The 22,983-nt window shown below is 43.5% G+C and overlaps 1 protein-coding gene across 1 annotated transcript; it reads left to right on the top strand.

Annotated features, from left to right (window-relative positions):
* Window positions 1-3,944: 3,944 nt before the first annotated feature.
* On the top strand, window positions 3,945-22,906 carry LOC115467992 (A-kinase-interacting protein 1-like). The gene is made up of 5 exons (XM_030199499.1): window positions 3,945-3,975; window positions 10,470-10,643; window positions 15,743-15,823; window positions 20,684-20,806; window positions 22,271-22,906. The coding sequence occupies exons 2-5, from the start codon at window positions 10,470-10,472 to the stop codon at window positions 22,427-22,429; spliced, it is 537 nt and encodes a 178-aa protein (XP_030055359.1). The 5' UTR covers window positions 3,945-3,975; the 3' UTR covers window positions 22,430-22,906.
* Window positions 22,907-22,983: the final 77 nt, after the last annotated feature.

Genomic DNA, 22,983 nt, shown 5'->3' with positions numbered 1-22,983 from the left:
GCTTTTATAGGGTTACCATATGGCTCCAGAAAAAGGAGGACGGATTGAGCCAGCCGGGTTTTACTTCCATTGCTGAAAGCAATGGAAGTAAAACCCGGCTGGCTCAATTACTTCCATTGAAAGCAATGGAAGTAAAACCCGGCTGGCTCAATTACTTCCATTGAAAGCAATGGAAGTAAAACCCGGCTGGCTCAAGCCGTCCTCCTTTTTCTGGAGCCATATGGTAACCCTACTTTTGACACAGTGTGAAGAGGAGGACGAGGGGGTGGATAAAATGGAAGTGGAAGAAGAGGAAGTGAAGAGGGCCCAGAGGAAAGGGAGACAGAACAGAGCCTTGCCTTTGCTACTGCCGCAGAGGGAGAAAAGAAAAGGGTTCCTTCCCATTGAAAAATGGAGGCTGGAGAAGAACTACAATACCCATCAGCCCCGGGGAAAACCCTGGTATAGAAACTATCCTCCCCAGCAGCCTCCAGGGGAGAACCATGACAAAGCAAGGGGCCTGGGGTTAATCAGGAGGAGGAGAGGCAGCTGGGGAAAGGGTGGGATGAGGAACCCATTGAGTGGCAGGAGGCTGGGGAGAGAGAGGAGGGTGAGACCAAGGAGGAGCCCATGGACATAGCAGCATGGGCTCAACCATTGGGAAAAAGGCTGAGGAAGCAGGTGACTTCTTGGTATGGAAGCTGGACTGAAAGGGGAAAGGGTCATGCGGGAGGAGGGTCAGTGATAGTGAAAGTGAAAGTGTGACCCAGAAAGGGTGGGACCCTTGTATCTCCCCATGGAGTTCAAGCTGTTCTGAACGGTGCGCTGCTGAACTACTCAGAGTGAAAAGTGTGTTGTTTGTGTGGGGGGGGGGGGGGGCTTATTTTGTTTTCCCTGTATGAACTGCTCAAAGAGAAAGGGAGATGTTTTTTTTTAACTGTTTGCCATTGCCCCGGAGGAAGACGGGTAGCAGTGGTTTTGCCTTTTTGAACTACAGCCTACAGGCGCTCCCTAGAGGTGTAAAGAGCTGGGCTTTAGGATGGTTTAAGGGGAGAGGATTGAGTTCTGGAAGCAGTGGGGTTTACGCTTCTTTTTACCCTGCTGTGCTGAATCCACTGAAGAGTGAAAACGGTGGAGACTGTGTTTTTGTTCTTGTTTTGTTTTGAACTGCTGGACTGTGAGCACCAAGGAAATAAAACTTGCTGTTTTTTTTTTTTGAACTATTGATTACCTGAGTCTTACCCTGTGGATTACAGTAGGTTATGGGGCTGGGCATGAAGCCTTGCCCATAGCCGAAGTCCCAAAAGAGGAGACAGGATCCTGAGAACCCCTAGAGGAGGGGTGGATCTTTCACAACAGTCGATCACAGCTTACTCCTCGATACACTATCATCACTTGGTTTTCAAGGCTCTGTTCTTTCTTGATTTTCTTCTTCTCTCTCCAAACGTACTTTTAGCATATACTCTGGTGGATCCTCCTCCTCCTTTATCCCGCTGTCAGTTGGTGTACCTCAGGGATCTGTCCTGGGACCTCTACTCTTCTCCATCTATACTTCTTCGCTTGGTACTCTGATCTCATCCCATGGTTTTCAGTATCATCTTTACGCCGACGACTCCCAGATCTACCTCTCTACACCAGAAATCTCAGCAGGCATCCAGGCCAAAGTTTCAGCATGCCTGTCTGACATTGCTGCCTGGATGTTTCACCGCCATCTGAAGCTAAACATGACCAAGACTGAGCTTCTTATCTTTCCACCTAATCCGACCTCTCCTCGCCCCCCTTTCTCTATTTCTGTGGATAATACGCTCATCCTTCCCGTCTAATCAGCACGTAACCTTGGGGTCATCTTCGACTCCTCCCTCTCCTTCGCTTCACATATTCAACAGACTGCTAAAACCTGTCGTTTCTTCCTCTATAACATCACCAAAATTTGCCCTTTCCTTTCTGAGTATGCAACCAGAACCCTCATCCACACTCTTATCATCTCCCGCTTAGACTACTGCAACTTGCTTCTCACAGGTCTCCCACTGAGCCATCTCTCTCCTCTTCAATCTGTTCAAAATTCTGCTGCACGACTAATATTCTGCCAGTGTCATTATGCTCATATTAGCCCTCTCCTCAAGTCACTTCATTGGCTCCCTATCCGTTTCCGCATTCAGTTCAAACTCCTCTTACTGACTTACAAATGCATTCACTCTGCAGCTCCTCAGTACCTCTCCACTCTCATCTCTCCCTACACTCCTCCCCGGGAACTCTGCTCACTGGGCAAATCTCTCTTATCTGCACCCTTCTCCTCCACCACTAACTCCAGACTCCGTTCCTTCTATCTTGCTGCACCATACGCCTGGAATAAACTTCCTGAGCCAGTACGCCAAGCCTCATCTCTGGCCATCTTCAAATCTAGGCTAAAAACCCACATCTTCGATGCTGCTTTTAACTCCTAAACCTAAACCTTCAACTGTCCCCTATCCCTGATATGTCCTGTCTGTCCTAACCCTTATCCCTTACTTGTCCTGTCTGTCCGTCATAATTAGATTGTAAGCTCTACTGAGCAGGGACTGTCTCTCCATGTTCAAGTGTGAAGCACTGCGTACGTCCGGTAGCCCTATAGAAATTATAAGTAGTAGCAATCGGCAGTTGCCACACACCGACCGTTCACCACGTGTGTAGCACGTGAGCTCTTACTGCTAGTCCAATGGGTGGCGTTAAGGGCTTAGGCCGTAAATAGGCGAGTGCTGGTTTCAATTTTACCACAGGCCCTTTTCCTGGCCCATTGAAAAAAAGCTTTTTCCCAGACGCGGTAAAAACTGGATCACCACGCGCTAAATACATATGCCTACACTACCACAAGCCTCTTTTTTGCCTCGCCTTAGTAAAAGGATCCCTGTATGAGCTGAAGCCAGTGAACAGAGATTGCTGCCATCTTCGTTTGTTCAACACAATAGCAAACACCATTGAAAATAATAGCAAACTAGATTTTGCATTCTCTCCTTTAGGAGAGGATAAGGGGGAGAGAAGTAAGGGGGAGTTGGGGGGGGGGGGGTTAGGGAGCATTTGTGGTATCTGTGAAGGTGGGAAGCAAACGAGATGCTGTCACTGTCACAGAGCTGGGCTGCAGGCTGCTTTATTATTTCTCACCTGTCATCTGTGGCTGAATGAAATTGCTTGACTCCTGAGGCAGGTGCATGAGGTATCGAAATGCAAGACTGCATCCAGTCATTTTAGCCATTACCTATATAATAAATCAATAAATCAGGTGTTTTTGAACCACAGCTGTACTCCCTTCATTTTGTTTGTTGTGTTGTGTACTGTTGTTAGTGGGACGTCTCTCTTTTTTTTGGGGGTTAATTAATCTCATGCATATTCATTGTGGATATCTTGAAATCCAGATTGACTTGGTATATCTCACACTGTACTGAGAGAACCCTTGTCCTACAATATGTCAGTCACAGATACTTTGTGCCCATGGCGATTTTCAAAGCTAAAGTCCTTACATACTTCCGTTTGAAAAAACAAACTTTGAACTGTGCATCAACGGTGACAGTGTGAAACCTGTCCCAAAATAATTTAACAAGGGCCTCTTGGAAGTCCTCTCCTGCTCCTAATGCTTCTGCATGCAATTTGTAAGTAAGAATTCAGCATTTACAGCTGGAGTCAGATCAGGTCTCGATGGGCGTCAGCGGCTTAGCGTCACTGGACCTGATGTGACTTTTTCGAGCTTTGCTTTGCCGCGCGACAGTAGCTACTGGCTAGAGTGATTCCACCTCCTCTCACCACTCAGCATCTAGCGGGCGCACAGCCGTCAACTACAACTCCCGGCGTGCAACGGGCGGAGCGGAAGCGTTCGCTGGACGGGAGGGCGGGGCGCAGCCGGCCTCGGGAACGTTACATTATGACGGAAACGTGAGCCTGTGTTTAGCCTCAGGCATGCAACGGGAGGGGCGGAAGCGCGCGCTGGACGAGAATGGGGAGTGGGGAGGGGCGCAGCCGGCCTCGGTAATATTATGACGGAAACGTGAGTTCGTGTTTAGCCCCATAAAAGTACTGGGGGCTACTGTTGCCTTCCCCCTGAGCTCAAGGCACAGTGCCTTGGTAAGTGCACTCTGAGGAGCCGCCAAAAAGAAGCGATAGTCATTATCCACATAACGGTGCCCTGCGGACTTGCAACCGGAGGGGGAGGACCTGGGCATGCAGGACACTGGGGAGGAGATGCTGAGCGTAGGGTGTAAGGATGGGGAGTGCATGCTCACCACTGAGCCTACTAGGTAGGACTCAGGAGGGGACATACTGAGCAGCACATGGAAGGGGAACTGGGAGCATACAGGATAGGGCATGCTGGAGAAGAGCATATTGAATATGAATACAGAGAAGGAGAGCGTGTGCTCATTGCTGGGCACAGACGGAAGAGCATATTGAGTATAGAGAAGGAGAGGGGTGTTCTGATCCCGCTGTATCCGTCTTTTACCGAGGAGAGAGTGTGCTCATTGCTGGGCACTGACAGAAGGGCATAATGAGGGTTACCATATGGCTCCAGAAAAAGGAGGACGGATTGAGCCAGCCGGGTTTTTCTTCCATTGCTTTAAGCAATGGAAGTAAAACCCGGCTGGCTCAATTACTTCCATTGAAAGCAATGGAATAATGAGTACAGAGGAGAGGGGTGTGTGTGCTCATTGCTGGGCTCAGGCAGAAAGGTATGCTTGCTGCTGTAACTGGTGAATTCAGGTAAAGGTCGCGTGCAGGACGTTGGGTTTCTGAAAGAGAGCACTCCGCTCTTGGAATTCTTCAGTAGTAGCTCCAGTTGAGCCAAAAAGTGTAGCCACTTTTAACTTCCTGGCTTTTTCTTAAGTATCTTCTTTAATTCACTTTCCTGGGCTAAGTCTGCATCCTTGAAATTGTTTAGAAGTAGTCAGATTTCCCTTAGAGAAATGGAATTTCAACTGGGATGTTTCTAGGTGTGATAGTGTTTTGACTTCTGTTTCTCTAATAAAGTGACAAGCAGACTGTGTAAGTAAGTGGGTAATTTGTGGTTATTTGTCCCATGCACTCCCAGAATCAGACACTGATGTTTTTGTGGGAAGTACACAAATGTGAATATATTAATATAGCTTTTTACAATGTTTAAAAAATGAGGGAAACATATTTTTGCATTACAGCAATGGTTCTGCAAGCTTAAGTCCTGCTAAGTAAATATGTGGGTGCATTTCATGTAGCAGCCGGGAAATGACGTTAGAGTGAAATGAGAGAAACAGTAAATGTCTGAAACTCAGTGGGAGCTGGAAGTGGAAAATAGAGACACCATAAAAATAAAAAAAAAGAGAGAGAGAGAGATGTATTCCCTGAGCTCTTCAAAAATCATTCCTTAGTGCTTTGGCTTTGAGTTTCTCTCACTAAAGTCCTCCTGAAGTGCTGGGTCATTTGGGCTGCTCAGTCTGCTTTCTCAAGATGAATCAGGTACAGAGTATCTGTTTCCCAGACTCCACATTTATATCAAGTGATCTAATTGATTTAGACATAAGTGAAGTTCCACTGTAGACTAATCATCTGTTACACACAAAACAATTGCCAACACAGTCTCATGATTCTGTTAATTGCTTTTGTAAATGGAATCTTTGTGATGAATGTACGTTTAAGGCTGTGTTAAGCATTAGGTAATGCAGTGCAAAGTGAAAGGGATATACTTGATATACCACCTTTCTGTGGTTACAATCAAAGCGGTTTACGTATTATATACAGGTACTACATTGTCCAGGAGGTTATTTGTATAACGTTCAACAAGTGCTGTTCACCTCTTTTAAATACTGTAGTTAAATCAGGTTGGCAGCCTATTGTGCTTAACGTCTGTGACCTTTGGAGGGGGAGGGTCAGTAGAGACCTTTCAAGCATATATAGCTTCTTGATACCAGAAGATTCAAGGTACCTCTCCTTATAATGGATATCTGCCAAGTGTCTCACCAAAACAAATCGTAGTTTCTCTTCTTTTGGCATTTCATTTTGTTTCTGTCCATTTGGGCTTCCAGTTCAGTGGGAACAGCTTCTATTGGGCTGCAAATCCATAAGTCTGAATTTGCAACTCCCCGTATCATTGTTTTCTATTTTTTTTTCCTGTTCTGTGCTTCTTCATCATTGTAATTCAGCAAAAGGTCACACACCACAATTCCTTCTAGAACCTGCCTAGTTTAGTCACTAATTCTGGCCACCGTGTCACTATTAAGTAATTACTGGATTTCCTTCTCTCTGCAGGCTGTGAATGCTGTAGTTCTTCCTTACTTAGCATGAGGAGTAGAAGCCTTGCCTAAGAATTAGACCTGACTTTGCTGTACGGCAGTATACAGAACTTGCCACTGGATAGCCCACAATGTTGTTTTACTAGATATGCCTAGAAAAAAAAGTTTGCACTTTGTTTTCAGAGCCAGCAATTTCCTCTTGCTCCTTTGTACCTTCAGCTAAATCAGAACCAAGGTGATGCTCTGGCCCCAAAAGCCTTCATTTGCGCTACTCTGGTCATTATAGCAACAGTCTAGGGCCGGGAGCCATGAACCAGGGTTCCTTTTGTAACCTTGCAATCATGGGGTCCTGAATCCAACCAGTACGTGTCACCCTTAAACAATAACCACAGCTTCTTTATCAGGGGTTATGAATACTGCCCTTACCACATTCCAAGAAGTTTCACCCAACTCTGGGAGTAGAAGACCGTATTTAGTAATAGAGCGAGAGACCTGCATCTCTCTCTCAGTGAGCAGCAGCGCTGCTTAGAATCACTTGAGCTGGGCTGGGCTTTGGAACAAAATATTCGCATGTTGCTATTTAATGATTGTTCTGACATATTTACTGGTGGTTAAGTCTATGAATAGATCTCTTAATAGTGATGTGCATAGGGGAAGATTTGTTCTTTGTGAACTGAAGTCCGGGCTTAATTAGGTTGCCTCATTTCTTCTTACCTGACTAGAACATGGCAAGACTTTTTGTTTCTCATTGTGTTGTATTTATGATTAAATTATTGAGGTAATTTTCAAATCAGTGTGCAGGCAGGTGCAAAGTCCACGGGTACTTTTGCCTGTAGATTTTGCACCATTTCTCAAAGAGAAAATATGAACTGCTTTCCCTTTGAAAATTGCCCAAGGAAATTTGTCCCTGTTTTCTGAGTACCTTTTCCAGAAAAAATGATATGTATAGTTCTGAAAGTGTCCAAATACTGACGTTGGTTGCCTTCTCTAGTCTAATGGTGCTCTTGGAATGCCTCCACTACAATGTGGGTAAAGGTGTGTGCAATGTGGAAGTTCCTGCCCACAATGGCTAGATTCTGTATATGCCCCCGGATTCTATATATGTTGCCTGAAAATCTGCATGTATTCTATAACAATGCATATAACTTAATTGGTTAACCTAATCAGCGCTAGTTAACCTGTTAATTACATGTTAAGCAATTATCAGCACTAATTGGCATTGAGACTTTCGCACACAACTAGTGTATTTTATAACATGGTATGCCCACATTCTAAGTTGTATAGTTAAAAAGGGGCGGAGCAATGGCATTTTTAAAATCTATGCGTATTATTATAAAATACACCCGATCTGCTCCTAATTTAGGCTCGGGATTTACACCAAGTAAAACGTGGCCTAAATGGACGTAACCAAACTTAGTCATGTGGTGAGCTGCGCAAGAATACACCTAGGCATAATTACAGATTTTTAGGCGCCATATAGACTTAAATTTCTGCACGTTATTTTTTTTTTTAATTATTTTATTTATTAATTTCAATATAATTAACAAGCATAACTTGTTTATGAAATACAGCCAAAGAAATTATATCATCTAATTAATTAACAAAGGAGGAAAAAAAAAATTTGTTAGCTTCCTCAGACCACAAAATAAAAAATGGAGGAACAAAAGAATAGAGAAGATTACAAAGTAGAAATAACTATTAAGGAAATATTCGCTGCATACTCCCAATCAGAATTATTTATGTAGATGTTATTTAAGTTGCTTTAAATCTAAAAAAGATTTTAACTGTTCTGGTGAATAGAAAACATACTTATTTAAACCCAACTTAACATTACATTTGCATGGATAGGCAAGAAAAAAAGAACCCCCTATCTCCAATGTCCTCTTTCTCATTGCCAGGAAAAGTTTTCTTTTTTGCTGGGTCTGCTTTGTAACGTCCGGGTATATTCATATCCGTTCTCCTCCGAAAGGAGTAGTGGAATTTTTGAAGTAGTTTCTCATAATGGCATTCAAGTCCTGCTCAAATACCAGAGAAACTATGAGGGTCGCCCTGTCAGTACATTTATCCAAAGTTTGTTCTAATAGAGCAGATATGTCCAAATTACCATTTGTTTGCTGCTGATTCTGTTTTTCACCAATCTTCTCCATAGGATTTCCAATATAATAGATTTGATTTACTGGCGGCATACTTTCAAGGGGAAACTTTAGAATCTCATTTAGATATCTTCTAAAGAGATCAGAAGGAGAATTTCCTAGGAGTTTGTGGAAATTAAGCAATCGTAGGTTCAATCTTCTATTATAGTTCTCAATCTGTTCGATTCTGCGCCGAACTTCGCCACTATCTCTTATTGCTGCATTCTTAAATTCATGGAGAAAATCTACTTCTTTCTGAATATTCGTGATCTTTGTTGATGTTTCTGTTTTAACTTGCTCTATCGTTACTTTCAACTCCTCAAATTTTTCATTCATGACATGAACTTCCCCAGACGTTTTTAGCAACGTTTCATTCATTCCATTCAACATAGTCCAAATCAAATTTAAATTTACCTCCGGTTTTTCCCCCGAAATAATCTTCTGAGGGCTCGGCAGCGAGTATTGCAGCTCAGGTCCCTCAACTGGCGTCTCTCCAACCACACTTCCGGTGGTATATGGGGTCGCCCCAAGGGCTGCTGACGCTGCCGGACACGGAGGAAGCAACTGCGATGGAGGAGACAGGGAGGTTTCATCAACCGGTGGAGACTCCGCTTCTCCGGTACGTTCCACTATGGTACTACCTTCCCTTGATAATTGGGAGATTGATGTCAGAAATCGATCCAAACTTAGTTGGGTTGGTGTTGAGGTAGCGGAAGGCGAGGGAACCTTCTTCACCACCCCTTTTCTCTTTGTCTGGGGCATTTTAAAAGGGGAAAATCGCTTTGCCCAGATAAGTTGGAACGCTGTTACAACAGCTCTATGCAGCGGCAGCCATCTTGTTCCCCCTCTGCACGTTATATAGAATATGCTGAGCTCACCATGTGACTAAATTTGGTCACGTCTGTTAGGCCACGTTTTACTTGGTGTAAATCCTGATGCATAAATTAGGTGTGTGTAAATCTCAATGCCAGTTAGTGCTTATAATTGCTTGTTAACATCCATCTAACAGTGCTGATTAGATAGTTAACCAATTAAGTTATGCACATTGTTATCGAATACGCTTTGGTTTCTACAGATTTTCAGGCACTATATGTAGAATCCGGGAGAATGTGGGCACTTATCCAAAAAGTCTTTTTCACCCAGGTAAATAGGACACATTTCAAAAGCTGTGACTGATTATCTAAGAATAATACATCTTTTTAAATTGTGCAAAAGCCTGAGCAGTTCTATGTGGAATACAATTCTTAAGAAGCCAGATATTTCTGGGAAAGGACACAGAAATACCATAACTACTGATGCTCCTAAATACAATAGAATGAAAATTAAAGTAGCCTTAACTAAAATCCAGTCAAAAACTTTTTAAATAAGAATTTCTAAATGCTTTCTGAATAAAGAGTAACTTTGTACCTAAGAAGATAACATGGTAATAAATTCCAAGATTTCCTCCTCCTAATATGGTAACCCTAATTTGAACAGCTTCTTGAAATGGAGCCCTTTAACCAAAGGAAAATGTAGATATCTCATTAGACAACTATACCCACTAACAGAGAATAGTAGCTCAAATGCGTACATATACGGTAAGAAGGAGCTGAACCTTTCAGAATTTTAAAAATCATTGTACAGGTTTTAAAAATAAACCTGACTTCCTGTGGAAGCCAATGTAATTCAATTATAATGGTATAAAAAAAACAGGACCATGGTAACTAATGGAAAATGTATAGCTGTTGCAGTATCCGTGTGGTCCTCTTCATAGCTTTCTGCAGATGGGCCACTTATTGATTTCAGGTTACTGTGTTACCTCCAGAGTAATTCCCTGGTAATTATGATAAAATGTCTGCGTAAGCACTGTTCCCTTTTAAGGTGAGCAGGAGTCCTCCAACAGCATTGCTGCCAATAGGGGATGATGCTTCAATATTGTGTTTTTAGTCGCTAGGGACAGGTAAGTTCCTTGGATTCCTGCAGAGCTTGCTTGTTCCTTGCTATTGAAAATGTTATAGTGAAACAGGAGTGTAGGGGGAGGACTCCCACTCAGCTTAGAGAAAGCAGTGTGTGTAAGCACAATGTAGAAGAAAGGATTCAATCCATGTGTTTTTGTCATTTATGGGGTTTTGTTTGTTTTTACATGATATGGCAGATGGAGACTAACCTCACATGGATGAAGCATTCTTTAGAGCGAACAGGTAAACTGGGCCAGGAAGTTCTGCAGCGTGCGAAAAGACACAAGGTGAATTGGTCAACTGTTAATCCCTCAAGTAACTTTAGGGACAGAGTTACAAATCAAGAGGAAGTGACAGCAAAGAAGATGAAGGTAAGTTTCAGTAAATCTCATTCATCCAAGTTTATGAAAGTTCCACCAGCCTCATTATAGAACACTAGTAAAAAAGGCCCGTTTCTGACACAAATGAAACGGACGCTAGCAAGATTTTCCTCAGCTCCCCTGCAGCCGCCCATGTCCAGCGACCCTCCTCTCTCCCCTGCCACCCATGTCCAGCTACCCTCCTATGGACATGGATCAACTGTGAGGCATGTTTTTTTTTTCCTCCCGGGTTCTGAAGTTGACATCATAATGGCTACGGTGATGTCAGCCTGATCTATGGAGCCTAGCAGACCAACTCGGAATGAGCCACGGTCCCAGGCAAGTCAGAACGTTGGAGATGAGAATCAAACATATAAATGGCAAGTGACCGACTGACCTGCAAATGCGCAGTAGAGACTTCCCTCTCTGTCTCGCCCTTGCGTCAAGACGTGATGACGTCAGAGGGCGGAACAGAGAGGGAAACAGAGTCGGACTGTTGGACGCTGCCGCTGAAGCCTGGAAACGAACATCGCGCGCACCAACCTCCACACTCTCCCCCCATCCCTGCTGCTGCCCCCCTCCGTATCGGGCCCCCTGCACTGACCTGACAGCGCCTCTCACCTCCGTGTGGATCTGCTTCTACCTGCAGCGCTTTCACACGGACGTGAGAGGCGCTGTCAGGTCAGTGCAGGAGGCCCGGCACAGAGGGAGGAGGGTAGCTGGAAATCTCGCCCGTTTTAACGGGCTTAACAGCTAGTTATTATATAGGATATAAAAAGTAGTAGTTATCGTAGGCATTATGCATGCAATATATGCAGATTTATGAGACCTGCGCCATACCACGTAGAGATCGGAGATAGAGTAGATAATCATAAAATTAGATATAAATAAATAACTTAGGGGTCCTTTTACTAAGCTGTGTAAGCGTCTACGTGCACCCAACACACGCCAATATGGATTTACTGCCCGGCTACCACGTGGCTCTTGTGGTAATTTCATTTTTGTTTCGCATCTGAAAATATTTTTTATTTTCTGCCGCACACCAAGTGGCATTTGATGCGCGTAGGTCATTACCGCCCAGTTATCATGTGAGACTTTACCGCTAGGCCAATGGCTGGTGGTAAGGTCTCAGACCCAAGATGGACGCACGGCAATTTTCATTTTGCTGCATGTTCATTTTTTGCAAAAGTTTTTAAAAAAGGCCTTTTTACAGGCGCGCTGAAAAATAGATCGGCACACGCCCAATACCCGCTCCTACACTACCACAAGTCAGTTTTCAGCGCGCCTTTGTAAAAGGACCCCCTAGGGCTGTCATTCTAAGTAGCAAATGGACTAGAAGCTCATAGATTTGTACTAATTTCCAACCTGATGCTTCAAATGCAGTGGCGTAACAAGGTGGGGGCGGTCCGCCCCGGGTGCAAGTGGGTGGGGGGTGCTCCGCTCCCGCCGCCTCCCGTGGCCGTTCCCGCGGCGCCGCACATTAAAAAAAACGGTGAAGCAGCGTCGCAGGCAGCGCCTCGTGCCCTGCTTGTAAAAAAAAAAAAATCAAATCTCCTTCCCCTCCTTCTCCTCGTCTTGACGTCGACTCGGGCCTTCCAATCAATTTGATTGGAAGGCCCGAGTCGACGTCAAGACAAGGAGAAGGAAGGAGATTTGATTTTTTTTTACAAGCAGGGCACGAGGCGCTGCCTGCGACGCTGCTTCGCCGGTTTTAACGGGACTGAGGTGGGGAAGGAGAGGGGCGAAAGGGACTCGGGTGTGGGTGTTCACAGGGGAGAAGGGGACTGGGGTGGGGGTCTCAGACAGGGGAGGGGAGAAGGGGACTGGGGTGGGGATCTCAGAGGGGGAAAGGGAAGGGGAGAAGGAGACGGGTGGGGGTCAGAGGGGAAAAGGGGAGGGGAGAAGGGGACTGGGGTGGGGATCTCAGACGGGTGGGGATCTGAGGGGAGAAGGGGACTGGGGTGGGGATCTCAGAGGGGAGAAGGGAAGGGGAGGAGAGAAGGGGACTGGGATGGGGCGTTCAGAGGAGAGAAGGGGACTGGGGTGGGGGTCTCAGACAGGAGAAGGGGACTGGGGTGGGGGTGTTCAGAGGGGAGAAGGGGGCTGGCACTGAGGGCTGAAAAAAGGGGCAGAGAGAGAGAGGGGACAGATCCTAGATGGAAGAGGGAGGGCAGACCCTGGATGGATGGGAGAGGGAGGGCAAATGGTGGATTGAAGGGGCAGAGAGAAAGGGCAGGCGGTGGATTGAAGGGGCAGAGAGAAAGGGCAGGCAGTGGATGGAAGGGACGGCAGAGAGGGCAGACACTGGATGGCAGAGAGAGAGAGAGTGAAGACAGATGCTGGATGGAAGGAAGACGGTGAAAAGATGATGAGGAAAGCAGAAACCAGAGACGACAAACTGTAAATAAAATATATTTTTTTATTTTTTTTGCTTTAGGATAAAGTATTGTAGATGTGTTAAATGTTTATAATAGAACATGTAAATAAGGTAATCTTTTTATTGGACTAATTTTAATACATTTTGACTAACTTTCGGAGAACAAAACCCCCTTCCTCAGGTCAGGATAGGATTCTGTAACAGCACTATACTGTACTGACCCGAGGACGGAGGTTTTGGCCTCTGAAAGCTAAATGTATTAGTCCAATAAAATGGTATTATTTTACTTTCTATATTTGTTTTATTTCTATTTGTTAATTTGTAAAGTGGTGATTGGTACTTGTTAGGTTTTTTTTTTTCAAATTTACATCTGCTGTCTTTATATTTTGCACAGTACTAGGGGACATTTTCTGTTTCTGTGGTATTGCATTGTATGCAGAGTCTGGCATTGGGGGTTCAGTTTAATTTTTGTCTAAATAGAAAGTTTATGATTACTTATCCTATAGTGGATTAGGGTGTATCTGTGTTTGTGAAAAAGACATGGCTTTCAGTTGGCATTGACTGTGCAGGATCTACGATCTGTACTATTCTGTCTGGTTTCGTTTTACAATAGGTGAATTGATGTTCTAGTGCTCACTGTAGTGTTTAAGATGCTTTCCTTTTCCTTGTGTGACTCGTAGAAATGACTGCTTATGGTATGGTAGAATTGCTCTATAGGTCCTGAGTGTTTTGTATTCTCGGCATGCCTAGTACTGGATTTGGGGGGGAGGGGGGGTGTTAAAAAATGACCGGCCCCGGGTGTCAACTACCCTAGGTACGCCACTGTTCCAATGTGCATAAAATATGCAGCTCAATCTTTAGAGCTATAATGCAAGCAAGCGTTAATATATTTGCATATTGTTTGCCAGTCTAAGCTAAAACATTCCTTGTAAGTTTAGTTAGAAAAAGATGCAGGAAATGCAAGGCCTTCCTAAGAAATGTTAAGGTCATACAATGTAACTACAAAGTATCTTTGCATTGTGCAGTGCAGTTTTGTTGTTTTGCCTTTATCTGTACTTGTCACGCTCGGTGTTCATGTTTTGAAGATTAGAAAGCTTTCAAAAGCAAAGATGAATTGGTTAGTCATTCTCCAGGTCAGTCTCACAAGAGAGAGAGAGAGAGCACAAGTACCTCCTAGAGATTATTTCCACTCCCCCCCCCCCCCCCCCAAAAAAAAAAAAGCAATAAAATTTTTTGCCACATAAGTTCTTTATTCCTATGATTTTTGTGCATTTTTAAAAATCCAATTGGGCCTGTTTCTCCCACTGTTCAGTGTCTTCCATGTATGGAGGGTACTGCTATCTTGTTAATTATTAATAACTCTTTACAAAAGCTAAAGAGAAGTTCATTCCTGTCATGGTATACACAAAACGGTTCCATTTGGTACCATGAAAGATTAAGGAGAAATCTTGTATTTGGCCAGTCTGTAGCAGGCAGCTGGGATGATCTGTTATGTGGATAGGAGTAGCTAACTGCGGAGTGAATGGACTGAATCCTTTTCTCATTAAAAAGGAATGTGTGAAAAAGCAAATTGTCTTTATATATAAGAGGAGTGGCCTAGTGGTTAGGGTGGTGGACTTTGGTCCTGAGGAACTGAGTTCGATTCCCGGCACAGGCAGCTCCTTGTGACTCTGGGCAAGTCACTTAACCCTCCATTGCCCCATGTAAGCCGCATTGAGCCTGCCATGAGTGGGAAAGCGTGGGGTACAAATGTAACAAAAACAAAACAAACATATAGAACAACTGTATCATAGGTGCCAATCAGTAGCTGTAACATGTAGGCTTCTGTTTGGCATCCTTTTTGATGAGTGATTTTGGGCTTTAGCGGAGTCTTGATGCATTCTTTCTATGTATAATTGATGCCAGAATTTTTTTGCAGGTGTTTTACTGTATTGCCAGGTAAACTGGAACAGTCTGGCAGCTATGTCTATAGCAGATTCTCATAGATTATTCTTGCACATCTTTCTACTAATCCTGAGAAGAATCGGGATGAGAGAATTAACCAAGTGAAATAACTTGCCATCAGCTTCAACTTGGATGTGGTTCTTCTTTAGTACAGAATCTGTTTGTTTGTTTGCTTCTACCTTTTTTCTTAGAGATGCCTTCTAAGGGTGTTATGCTTTTAAGTTTATTGTGCATTGCGGTGTGTTTTGCAGACACTGCTTTGAAAGTGAATTTTACTACAGTGGCAAATTTAGTAATTATTCACTGTGGTCTATTCAAGGGCAGTGTTACTGCCGATTGCCTTCACAGATGTGAATTTGGAGATGTTTGTACATGGCATTGTGAAAAATGCAGGAGAAAGGGGTCTGGATGTTGTGTGAGTGGTTGTGTGCAAGATAGGTAACAGAATGCCATGTGGTTGAGCTCAGCCAGCTAATTGTTTTGCCTGCGAACAGTTAACATTGCAGAAGTCGCAAGAAGGTGTTATCAACTTTAAGAGTCAATAAGACAAGAAGGATAACTGCTACACTGAAATAGTCATCACATATCCCAATGCAGAGCTTGGACAACTGGCCCAACTAGTAATTTTGCATTGGGTAATCCTGCCTTTCTCTGGCTATTTCTAGGCTCCTCTGGTATTGGTAGCAGTGTTTTATCTTTCTTTTAAAGATTATAGGCAGCAGCCAGTAATATAAGGTCAGATGTGTCTCTACTGTTTCTACATTTAACATGGTTCTTGTTCTAATGCCAGGCTGACCCCGAGGACCCAAGACTTGAGGCTTCATTTGCTACCATTATGGACTTTATGGTTCGCACCACTGAGCAATGTGAGGTAAATATGAGTAAGGAAATCAGTGCAAGCCATATGTAGCAGATCCTGTAGCACGCTGAATAAAGAGCAGCACAAGTACTAAATTGTGGCTGTTCTGCCTACGTGCTGTTATGAACTTTGACATTTAGGAAGTAATTTTTATTAAGTTTTATTTTCATGCATATATGCCATATTATGAAATTATCTCAAGCATAAAAATATACACACTCGTTGTAGGTGTGTTCTTTGGGTGGAGTCACAATTTACACACATACTTTGCAAATACATTTGCATATTCATATGAGGCTTATAAAAACTAAAAAGTAACTTCTCAGCTGTTATACTTGTGGCTGGCTGCTCATATGGGAGCAGCAGGTGGCAGTACAGTCTCAGTAAAACACCATTAAAATTCCTTCATATCACAGTATTGGATGCACCATCTATGGAGACAGACTCCAAGAACATTTTCACATAGGTTAAGGCAGAGCTTGAATTTTGGTGCTGGGGGATGGTTTTTCTAGCCTTGGCTATGCTGCCAAGACTCTTTGCCCACTCCCTCTTCCATACTTCCTCTGGCCTTGAGTAAAATACTGGACCCCCTTTTGCTCAGGCTATGAAGGCTGTGCACACTGAGGACCCAGTGCACAAAGCTTACTGTGCTTGCAGCATTTGCTTTACACCTGTTGTAGCCAGTCTAAAGCAAATGTTATTTAGCGTCTAATGCACAAAGGGGTTCTGCATCCCTTTTACCGTTCGCCGTAGCAGCTACCGATAGCCATATGCAAATGTGTTAAACGAACTCATTAGTATTAAAATGAGCACTCCGAGCAATACACAGACATTTCCATGCACTGAGCCCTTATCTTTAACGTGCAAAATTTTCCGGCATGTATGGAGCTGTCGCTGTATGGGGTTGATCTGGTAAAGCAGTCTGCTTGAACTACAGTTTGCTGGATGTAATGTGCTTGTTTTAAATTACCCAGCCCTCAGCAGATAGAGGCAGGCAAATTTTAACAAGGCAAAAAAACAAAAGACCCCCCCCCCCCCCCCCCAAAAAAAAAAAAAAAAAAAAAAAAATTCAACTGAGCAAACATGAAAGCATTTTCTTTGGCTTGCAGAGATAAGTGTCTAATAACCTGTGAGAAAGGTCTATTGTTTTAAGTTGATGGTTTCCTGTTTGTTTAGCTCTACTGTTGCATGTTATTGCTGTACCCAGAGTTAAAATAACACAGTAAATATCAAGGGAGGAGAAGAACCAGTTGACTTATCCAGTCTTCCCAAATATTCCCAGCCACCCTGCCAGCCACAATGTGTCTGTCATTAAATATTAAAGGAGTTTGTCCTCTTCCTTTTCTGATTGTACTGATGATTATACACAAGGTTCCCCTTTCTCCCCATGTCTAATCCCTAAAGTTTTGTAATATTGCATCCAGGAAAGCTGCAGGGACCTGTAACCTGCTGCACTGATGTACTCCAGACTCTGGAAAGTTGTAGCCTTCTGCTGTTAGGAATAATGGGCTGCTTAACATAGTAGATAATGGCTGATAAAGACCTGAATGGTCCACCCAGTCTGCCCAACAGTCACACTCATTATCAAATCATGATTAAACTGTACTTGATCTGATCTTTTTGCCATGTTTAGGGGCACAGAGGCTGATGCAGAAAGCTTCCTGCATGGTTACTTCAGGCTTTACTCATTACTGTGGGATAGCAGAACAAAAAGGGTTTCAGCCTGGATGTTAACTTGCACAGAAACCTTGACTGTACATCACATTTAAAATGAGTTCAAATGCAAAGCATTTGCTATCCTCTGGCATGCAAAATAAAAATATTTTAAAAAGCTTTGCCTGTGTGTCACGCCCCTCACCCTGCCGGTAATGGCACTCCCTCCGTCGGTGTAGGGCCAGGGTTCCCTTCAACAGCATCTCTGCCCTGCCTCCTTGCTCCATGGGGAATGGATACCCATGACTGGTGTTCTGGTTGTCCATCTCTCAGCCCTTAACCTATGGGCTCTCTGCCCCGCCGCCTTGCTCCATCGGGATTGGATCCCCGCGACTGTTGTCCATCTCTCAGCCCTTAACCTATGGGCTCTCCCTTGCCTTCTCTGCTCTGTCCCTATTGGATGCCTGGTTGCTTCCCTTACTCTCCTTCTCAGCTGTTTCCAGTGAATGCCTGATGTCAGCACTATTTCTCAATGCTTCGGCTTCTACTTTGGTAGGTGTTACTTGTTCTGTAGTTTGCTTCTTCTCTACTTTGTCCCCCGTTGCTGACTTTGCCTGCACCTGGATTACTCTCTTGCCTGCTGCCTGCCTATTGACATTGCCCGCACCTGGACTACTCGCTTGCCTGCTGCCTGCCTATTGACTTTGCCTGCACCTGGATCACTCTCTTGCCTGCTGCCTGGCCGATATGTTCACCACCCCGCGTCCAGCTCCGTCTTGTAAGTCCTGCAGGCTGCCCGCACCTATGGGCTCAACCTCTGGGGAACGGCGGTCAGCGCATGTGAAACCCGGGGTTGTCCGGCTACCAAGCAGAACCTGGTCCAAGTACCAGGCTCAGCAGCGCTCTACTTAGTACAAGAACTCACAAGTCTGAAACTGTACAACTACTACAAGAAACATTATGCCAAGCTCCAGGGCAGTGTAGAAAGGTTGGTTGAGAGGGGTGGATGTCTACCAGCACACCCTCTTTTCCCTCAGACTTGACCTCCCTGCCCCAGATAACTGACATCAGTCCCCCTGGTGGTCTAAAAACCCCCCTCTTTCCCCTCCCTGATGACTGGATCCAACATGAAGAGAGCCCCCCCTTAAAACATTCACGTGGCCCATGCACCCTTTAGAGTTGCTCTGCTAGTCTAGTGGCCCCCCTCCTTCCTCCCCTGACAGCCCCCAAGTTTATATCTTAAAGGAGACAGGAACACCTACTGCCTGTGCCCTGCCTGTCTGCCATATTAGGGAATTTTTCCCTTATATGGTAGATAGGCCCTACCCAGTGCATCCCCAGGATGCACTGAGCAAGACAGAGCACTGCCATTTTTTCCAGATGGTGGCACCAGAGGCAGGAGGGAGTGGACATTGCTCCTGCCTCCCTTGAGGTATGAACTTTCGGGGGTACACTAGACACTAGGGAAAGGGTTTTTTCATACGGAGGAGATTGGGTTGGGGAGTGGGGGTGGGGGTGCACTAGACATCAGGGATATGTGAAGTCTTAGGGCTGTTCATGTGACACTCAGGGCTGATGCAGACTGCCGTGACAATTTCTTTTTATGTCACCTTTTCTTTCAGTGCCTGAGTCAGGCACTGACAGGAAAGAAGACATGTTGCAATGAGTTGTGGATTACTGCTGCGATTTTAACGTGGTGGGTAATTTGCATGCTCATTGATTATAGTATGATGCGGTAGTTTTGCTGCAGAATTTCGTGGTAGAACTGTGACTCTACAGCAAGGCTTGCTGCATCTGCCACAGAAGTTCACCCAGCTCTATCCTTATGTCCCAACTACTGGAGTTTGTCAGTCTACTCCAGCTGATCCTGATACATCTTGCAATAAATGGAATGCAGACCATGCTTGGTGGTGGTTGTATGAGCCAAGAATTCTGGAATAAATTATTCCACCCCAATTCTCAACTGACTTTATTTATTTATTTTTTTTTTACAAAAAGTCAACTGAACTGCTTATATGTGTCAGTATCGGTGATGGAGCCTAAAAATTGGATGATGATAGCCTTGAGTGAACATATAGTGCAAGAGCAGTCTTAGTTTCATTAAACAGGGTGGTGGCTCTGGTCGTTTTCATCTCAAATGGGCAAATTATGGGTTGCGAAAGTAAATCTCCATTTGGCCATTGGCAACAAGGTGCCTCCTGGCTTGCAGTGGTGAGAGCATATTTGCTCCCAGTGCTCCTTGGCTGCTTGGGGGGAAGGATAGGCTCTCATCTAGGTCAGGCTGCTGATGTGGCCCGTGGGACTCCAGGACTAGATGCTTGTGTCCCTGTAAATAAGAGGTTCTCAATCTAATCCTTGGGATACACCTAGACAGTCAGGTTTTGAGGATACCCACAATGATTATGCATATGAGAGCACATGTAAATTTATCTCATGCATATTCATTGTGGGTATCCTCAAAACCTGACTGGTTAGATGTGTCCCGAGGACTGGATTGAGAGCCCCTGTTGTAGAGTGGAACACTCTTTTATTTAAAAAAAAAAAAAAATCAAATTACATTGTCTAGAATTTAGTGAGGTTAGGTGATACTGGAGGAATGATGAGGGAGAAAAACAAATGTTTTGTGCATTCAGTGGATAATGCCCAAATTTTAAAAACAGCTAATTTTTCCCATGGGTGACTGATAGCGTTCTTGAAGTGTATATTGAAAAAATACTGTTTTTGTGATCTTTGATTCTTCCTTGTAGTCTTTGTGTCCCCTTTCTATCTTTTTGTTCAACCTGTTTATTAAAAACAAAACAAAACAATAAGTCTCTCCAAAAACCTGAGACATAGATCACAATAATCTTTAACCGGTTTGTTAAATTTACATTATAATATTGCACTGGGCACCAATTAACAGTTAGAGCTCATATGACTGAGGGAAAAATATATTTTTTTAAAATGCCGTCTATTCATTCTGTTCTGACGGAGAACATAAGAATTGGCATAGTGGATGAAACCAAAGGTCCATCAAGGCCTAAGACAGGATCGCAGAATGTAGCTGGGTTCCATGCGGAATGGGCCCATGGTTCTGATGAGTTCATCCTTCATGAGGGTTTTTTTTAATTACGTGAAAGATTTGACTTGCAGCTGACTAATGCCCAGTAGTTAGTTGTGGCATTAAGATGTTTGGGCGGCTTTCTGGCGTTATAATCTGATTTTGCTTTCCTTTTTCAGAAGTATTATGATAATGTTCCAGCCAGTAACTGCAATACAAATGAAGTTAATCACATTTGTCAATATCACAGCAGAAATTCAGTGGAAAGATTCATTAAGTCGACAGCAGATCCCTCCAAAGATGTAAGTGTCATGATTGCATTTAAGCACTGAATGTAATTTTTCATTCATGAAAATTGAAAAATCATATATTTTCTCTGACCCCTATATCCAAGGGTTCTGGCTGTGTAGCACCTGTGTTAAGCTCAAGATACTACACCTATTCATTCTCAGACCAGGCAGCAAGCTTGCAGCCTGTAATCGTGGAAGTTTGGCTTTATATCTGCAGAATGAGAGGCCATTCTGTGTATGGGAGGAGCAAGTCTGATTTTGGTGAAAATGCCCATTTAAAACAAACCAAGAATAAATTTTATAGAATTGACTTGTCTGCTTTTTAGATGATTTATATTCTGTCCTTATGCATAGTGCATCCACTCCAGCCATTTGATAATTTGTATGAGAACTCTTAACAAGTAGATATTAACAAACTGTAACTAGCTTCTGCTCCATCCAGTGCCCAGACACACATTCTTTGCCACATAGCTTTCTTGCTATTACTCTCAAATCTTGCAAAGTAGAAAGGTCACATGCTTCTTTCTCCCTGCTCATCTTGAAAATCTGTTATACCATTTTATAAGTAATAAAGAGGGGGGTCTCATGCAGCCACTGTAGCTGTAAAATACAAAACATTTGTACAGTATTTTAAGTCTCTCTGGAATGGATAAAGCCAAGGTAAAAAAAAAAAAAAAAATCCAATGAAACTCCCATATATAACATTTGGTATGCTTTACTACTAAATCATTTCTATAGTACTACTGGACATATGCAGCGCTGTACACATTATATGCAGGTACTTTCGCTGTCCCTAGAGGGTGCACATTGGTAAGTTTTTGTACCTGGGGCAATGGAAGGTTGCCCAAGGTCACAAAAAGCTGCAGTGGGAATTGAACCCATGTTGCCATCATCAAAGCCTGCTGCAGTAACTGTTAGGTTACTCCTCCACAATTTTATTTGGACAGTACAGCTACTTCTTGGGGGTGGGGGTGGGGGTGGACGCTGTTTAAAAAAAAAAATTCATTTACAAGGAAACAACACTACAGTGTGTATTACAAGTGTCTTTAAAACTACCCTATTTGTTCCACTGGAAGCAACATCCTTCTATTTATCTGCCAAGCAGAAATAGAGCAAGCTTCCCCCAGTGCCCTAGTGATGTATCTCAGGCATGATCTGAAAAGGAAATTGTCTTCAGGTTCTGGGAAGCCTTGAGCTGCTAGACTGCAGGCAGTTGTGCCATTTGATGGCAAACTGGGATGGTGGTTTATCGAGAAGAGACTGGGACCACCAGTACCTTTTCTCATAGGCCTTTTTATGTTTACTGGTAGTCTAAGCGAGATGTGACCCTAAAGTTGAGACTTCTGAATTGTATCTCTTTTTGTTTCAACCATAACTGGTATTAAACTGAAACTAATAAAAAACATTTTGAGGCTTTCATTTTACTGTGTAGATGCCAGTTGAAGTAGTTAATATTCTTTGTTTTTTCCTCTATAGCAGAAGACTTTTGTTGTCCAAGAAATCACTCCTACCTGTAAAAGGAATACCTCAAAAAGCTTTAAATTTGAGGGTACCTGTACTGTCACAGAATGCCCAGAGAGCAACGTAGAATACATTCCGCCAGACCAGAGTGTGGACTTGCCATTCACTTTGTGAGGTTTTCCAAATTGCATCAATACAAGGAAGAACAGATTTCAGGCAGTAAGACTATCCAGCATGAGTTAACCAGATACAATTCTGGGACTGTGGAGCTTTACCACTCCTTATGTATACAGTGAAGCTTGTACTTGGTGGCCCATAGTTACTAAGACCATTGTTTGGATATACCAAAGTGTTTACCAGGAAATGCACTATGCACTGTGATCACCTGCCTGTAATGTAAAATGCCAATTGTTTTCCTCCATAAAAATGTATTTCTAAATAAGTACATCTGTCATGAATCAGAAAATATGTGAATCAAATTATAACTTAATCAGTGTTTAGGTGCTATAGGAAAAGACGGGTTCTACTGTAACACTTTTAATTTTCTTTTTCTCTTAAATACAACTGAGAGTATAACACATTTTAACTGGCTGCACAACCTTGTATTCACGTTGATTTATATATGAAAAGTATAATGTTTTTTATATGGAAGAAAATAAAGACTTTTATATATTTTTTAAAGAATTTTGTTATCAGATGTGAGTAATTTTTCTTTCTGGTCTGTCCCA

This window comes from Microcaecilia unicolor, chromosome 4 (assembly GCF_901765095.1).
Source record: "Microcaecilia unicolor chromosome 4, aMicUni1.1, whole genome shotgun sequence".
In the NCBI taxonomy this organism is placed as follows: domain Eukaryota; kingdom Metazoa; phylum Chordata; class Amphibia; order Gymnophiona; family Siphonopidae; genus Microcaecilia; species Microcaecilia unicolor.
This window is presented reverse-complemented; position numbering and strand designations above follow the sequence as displayed.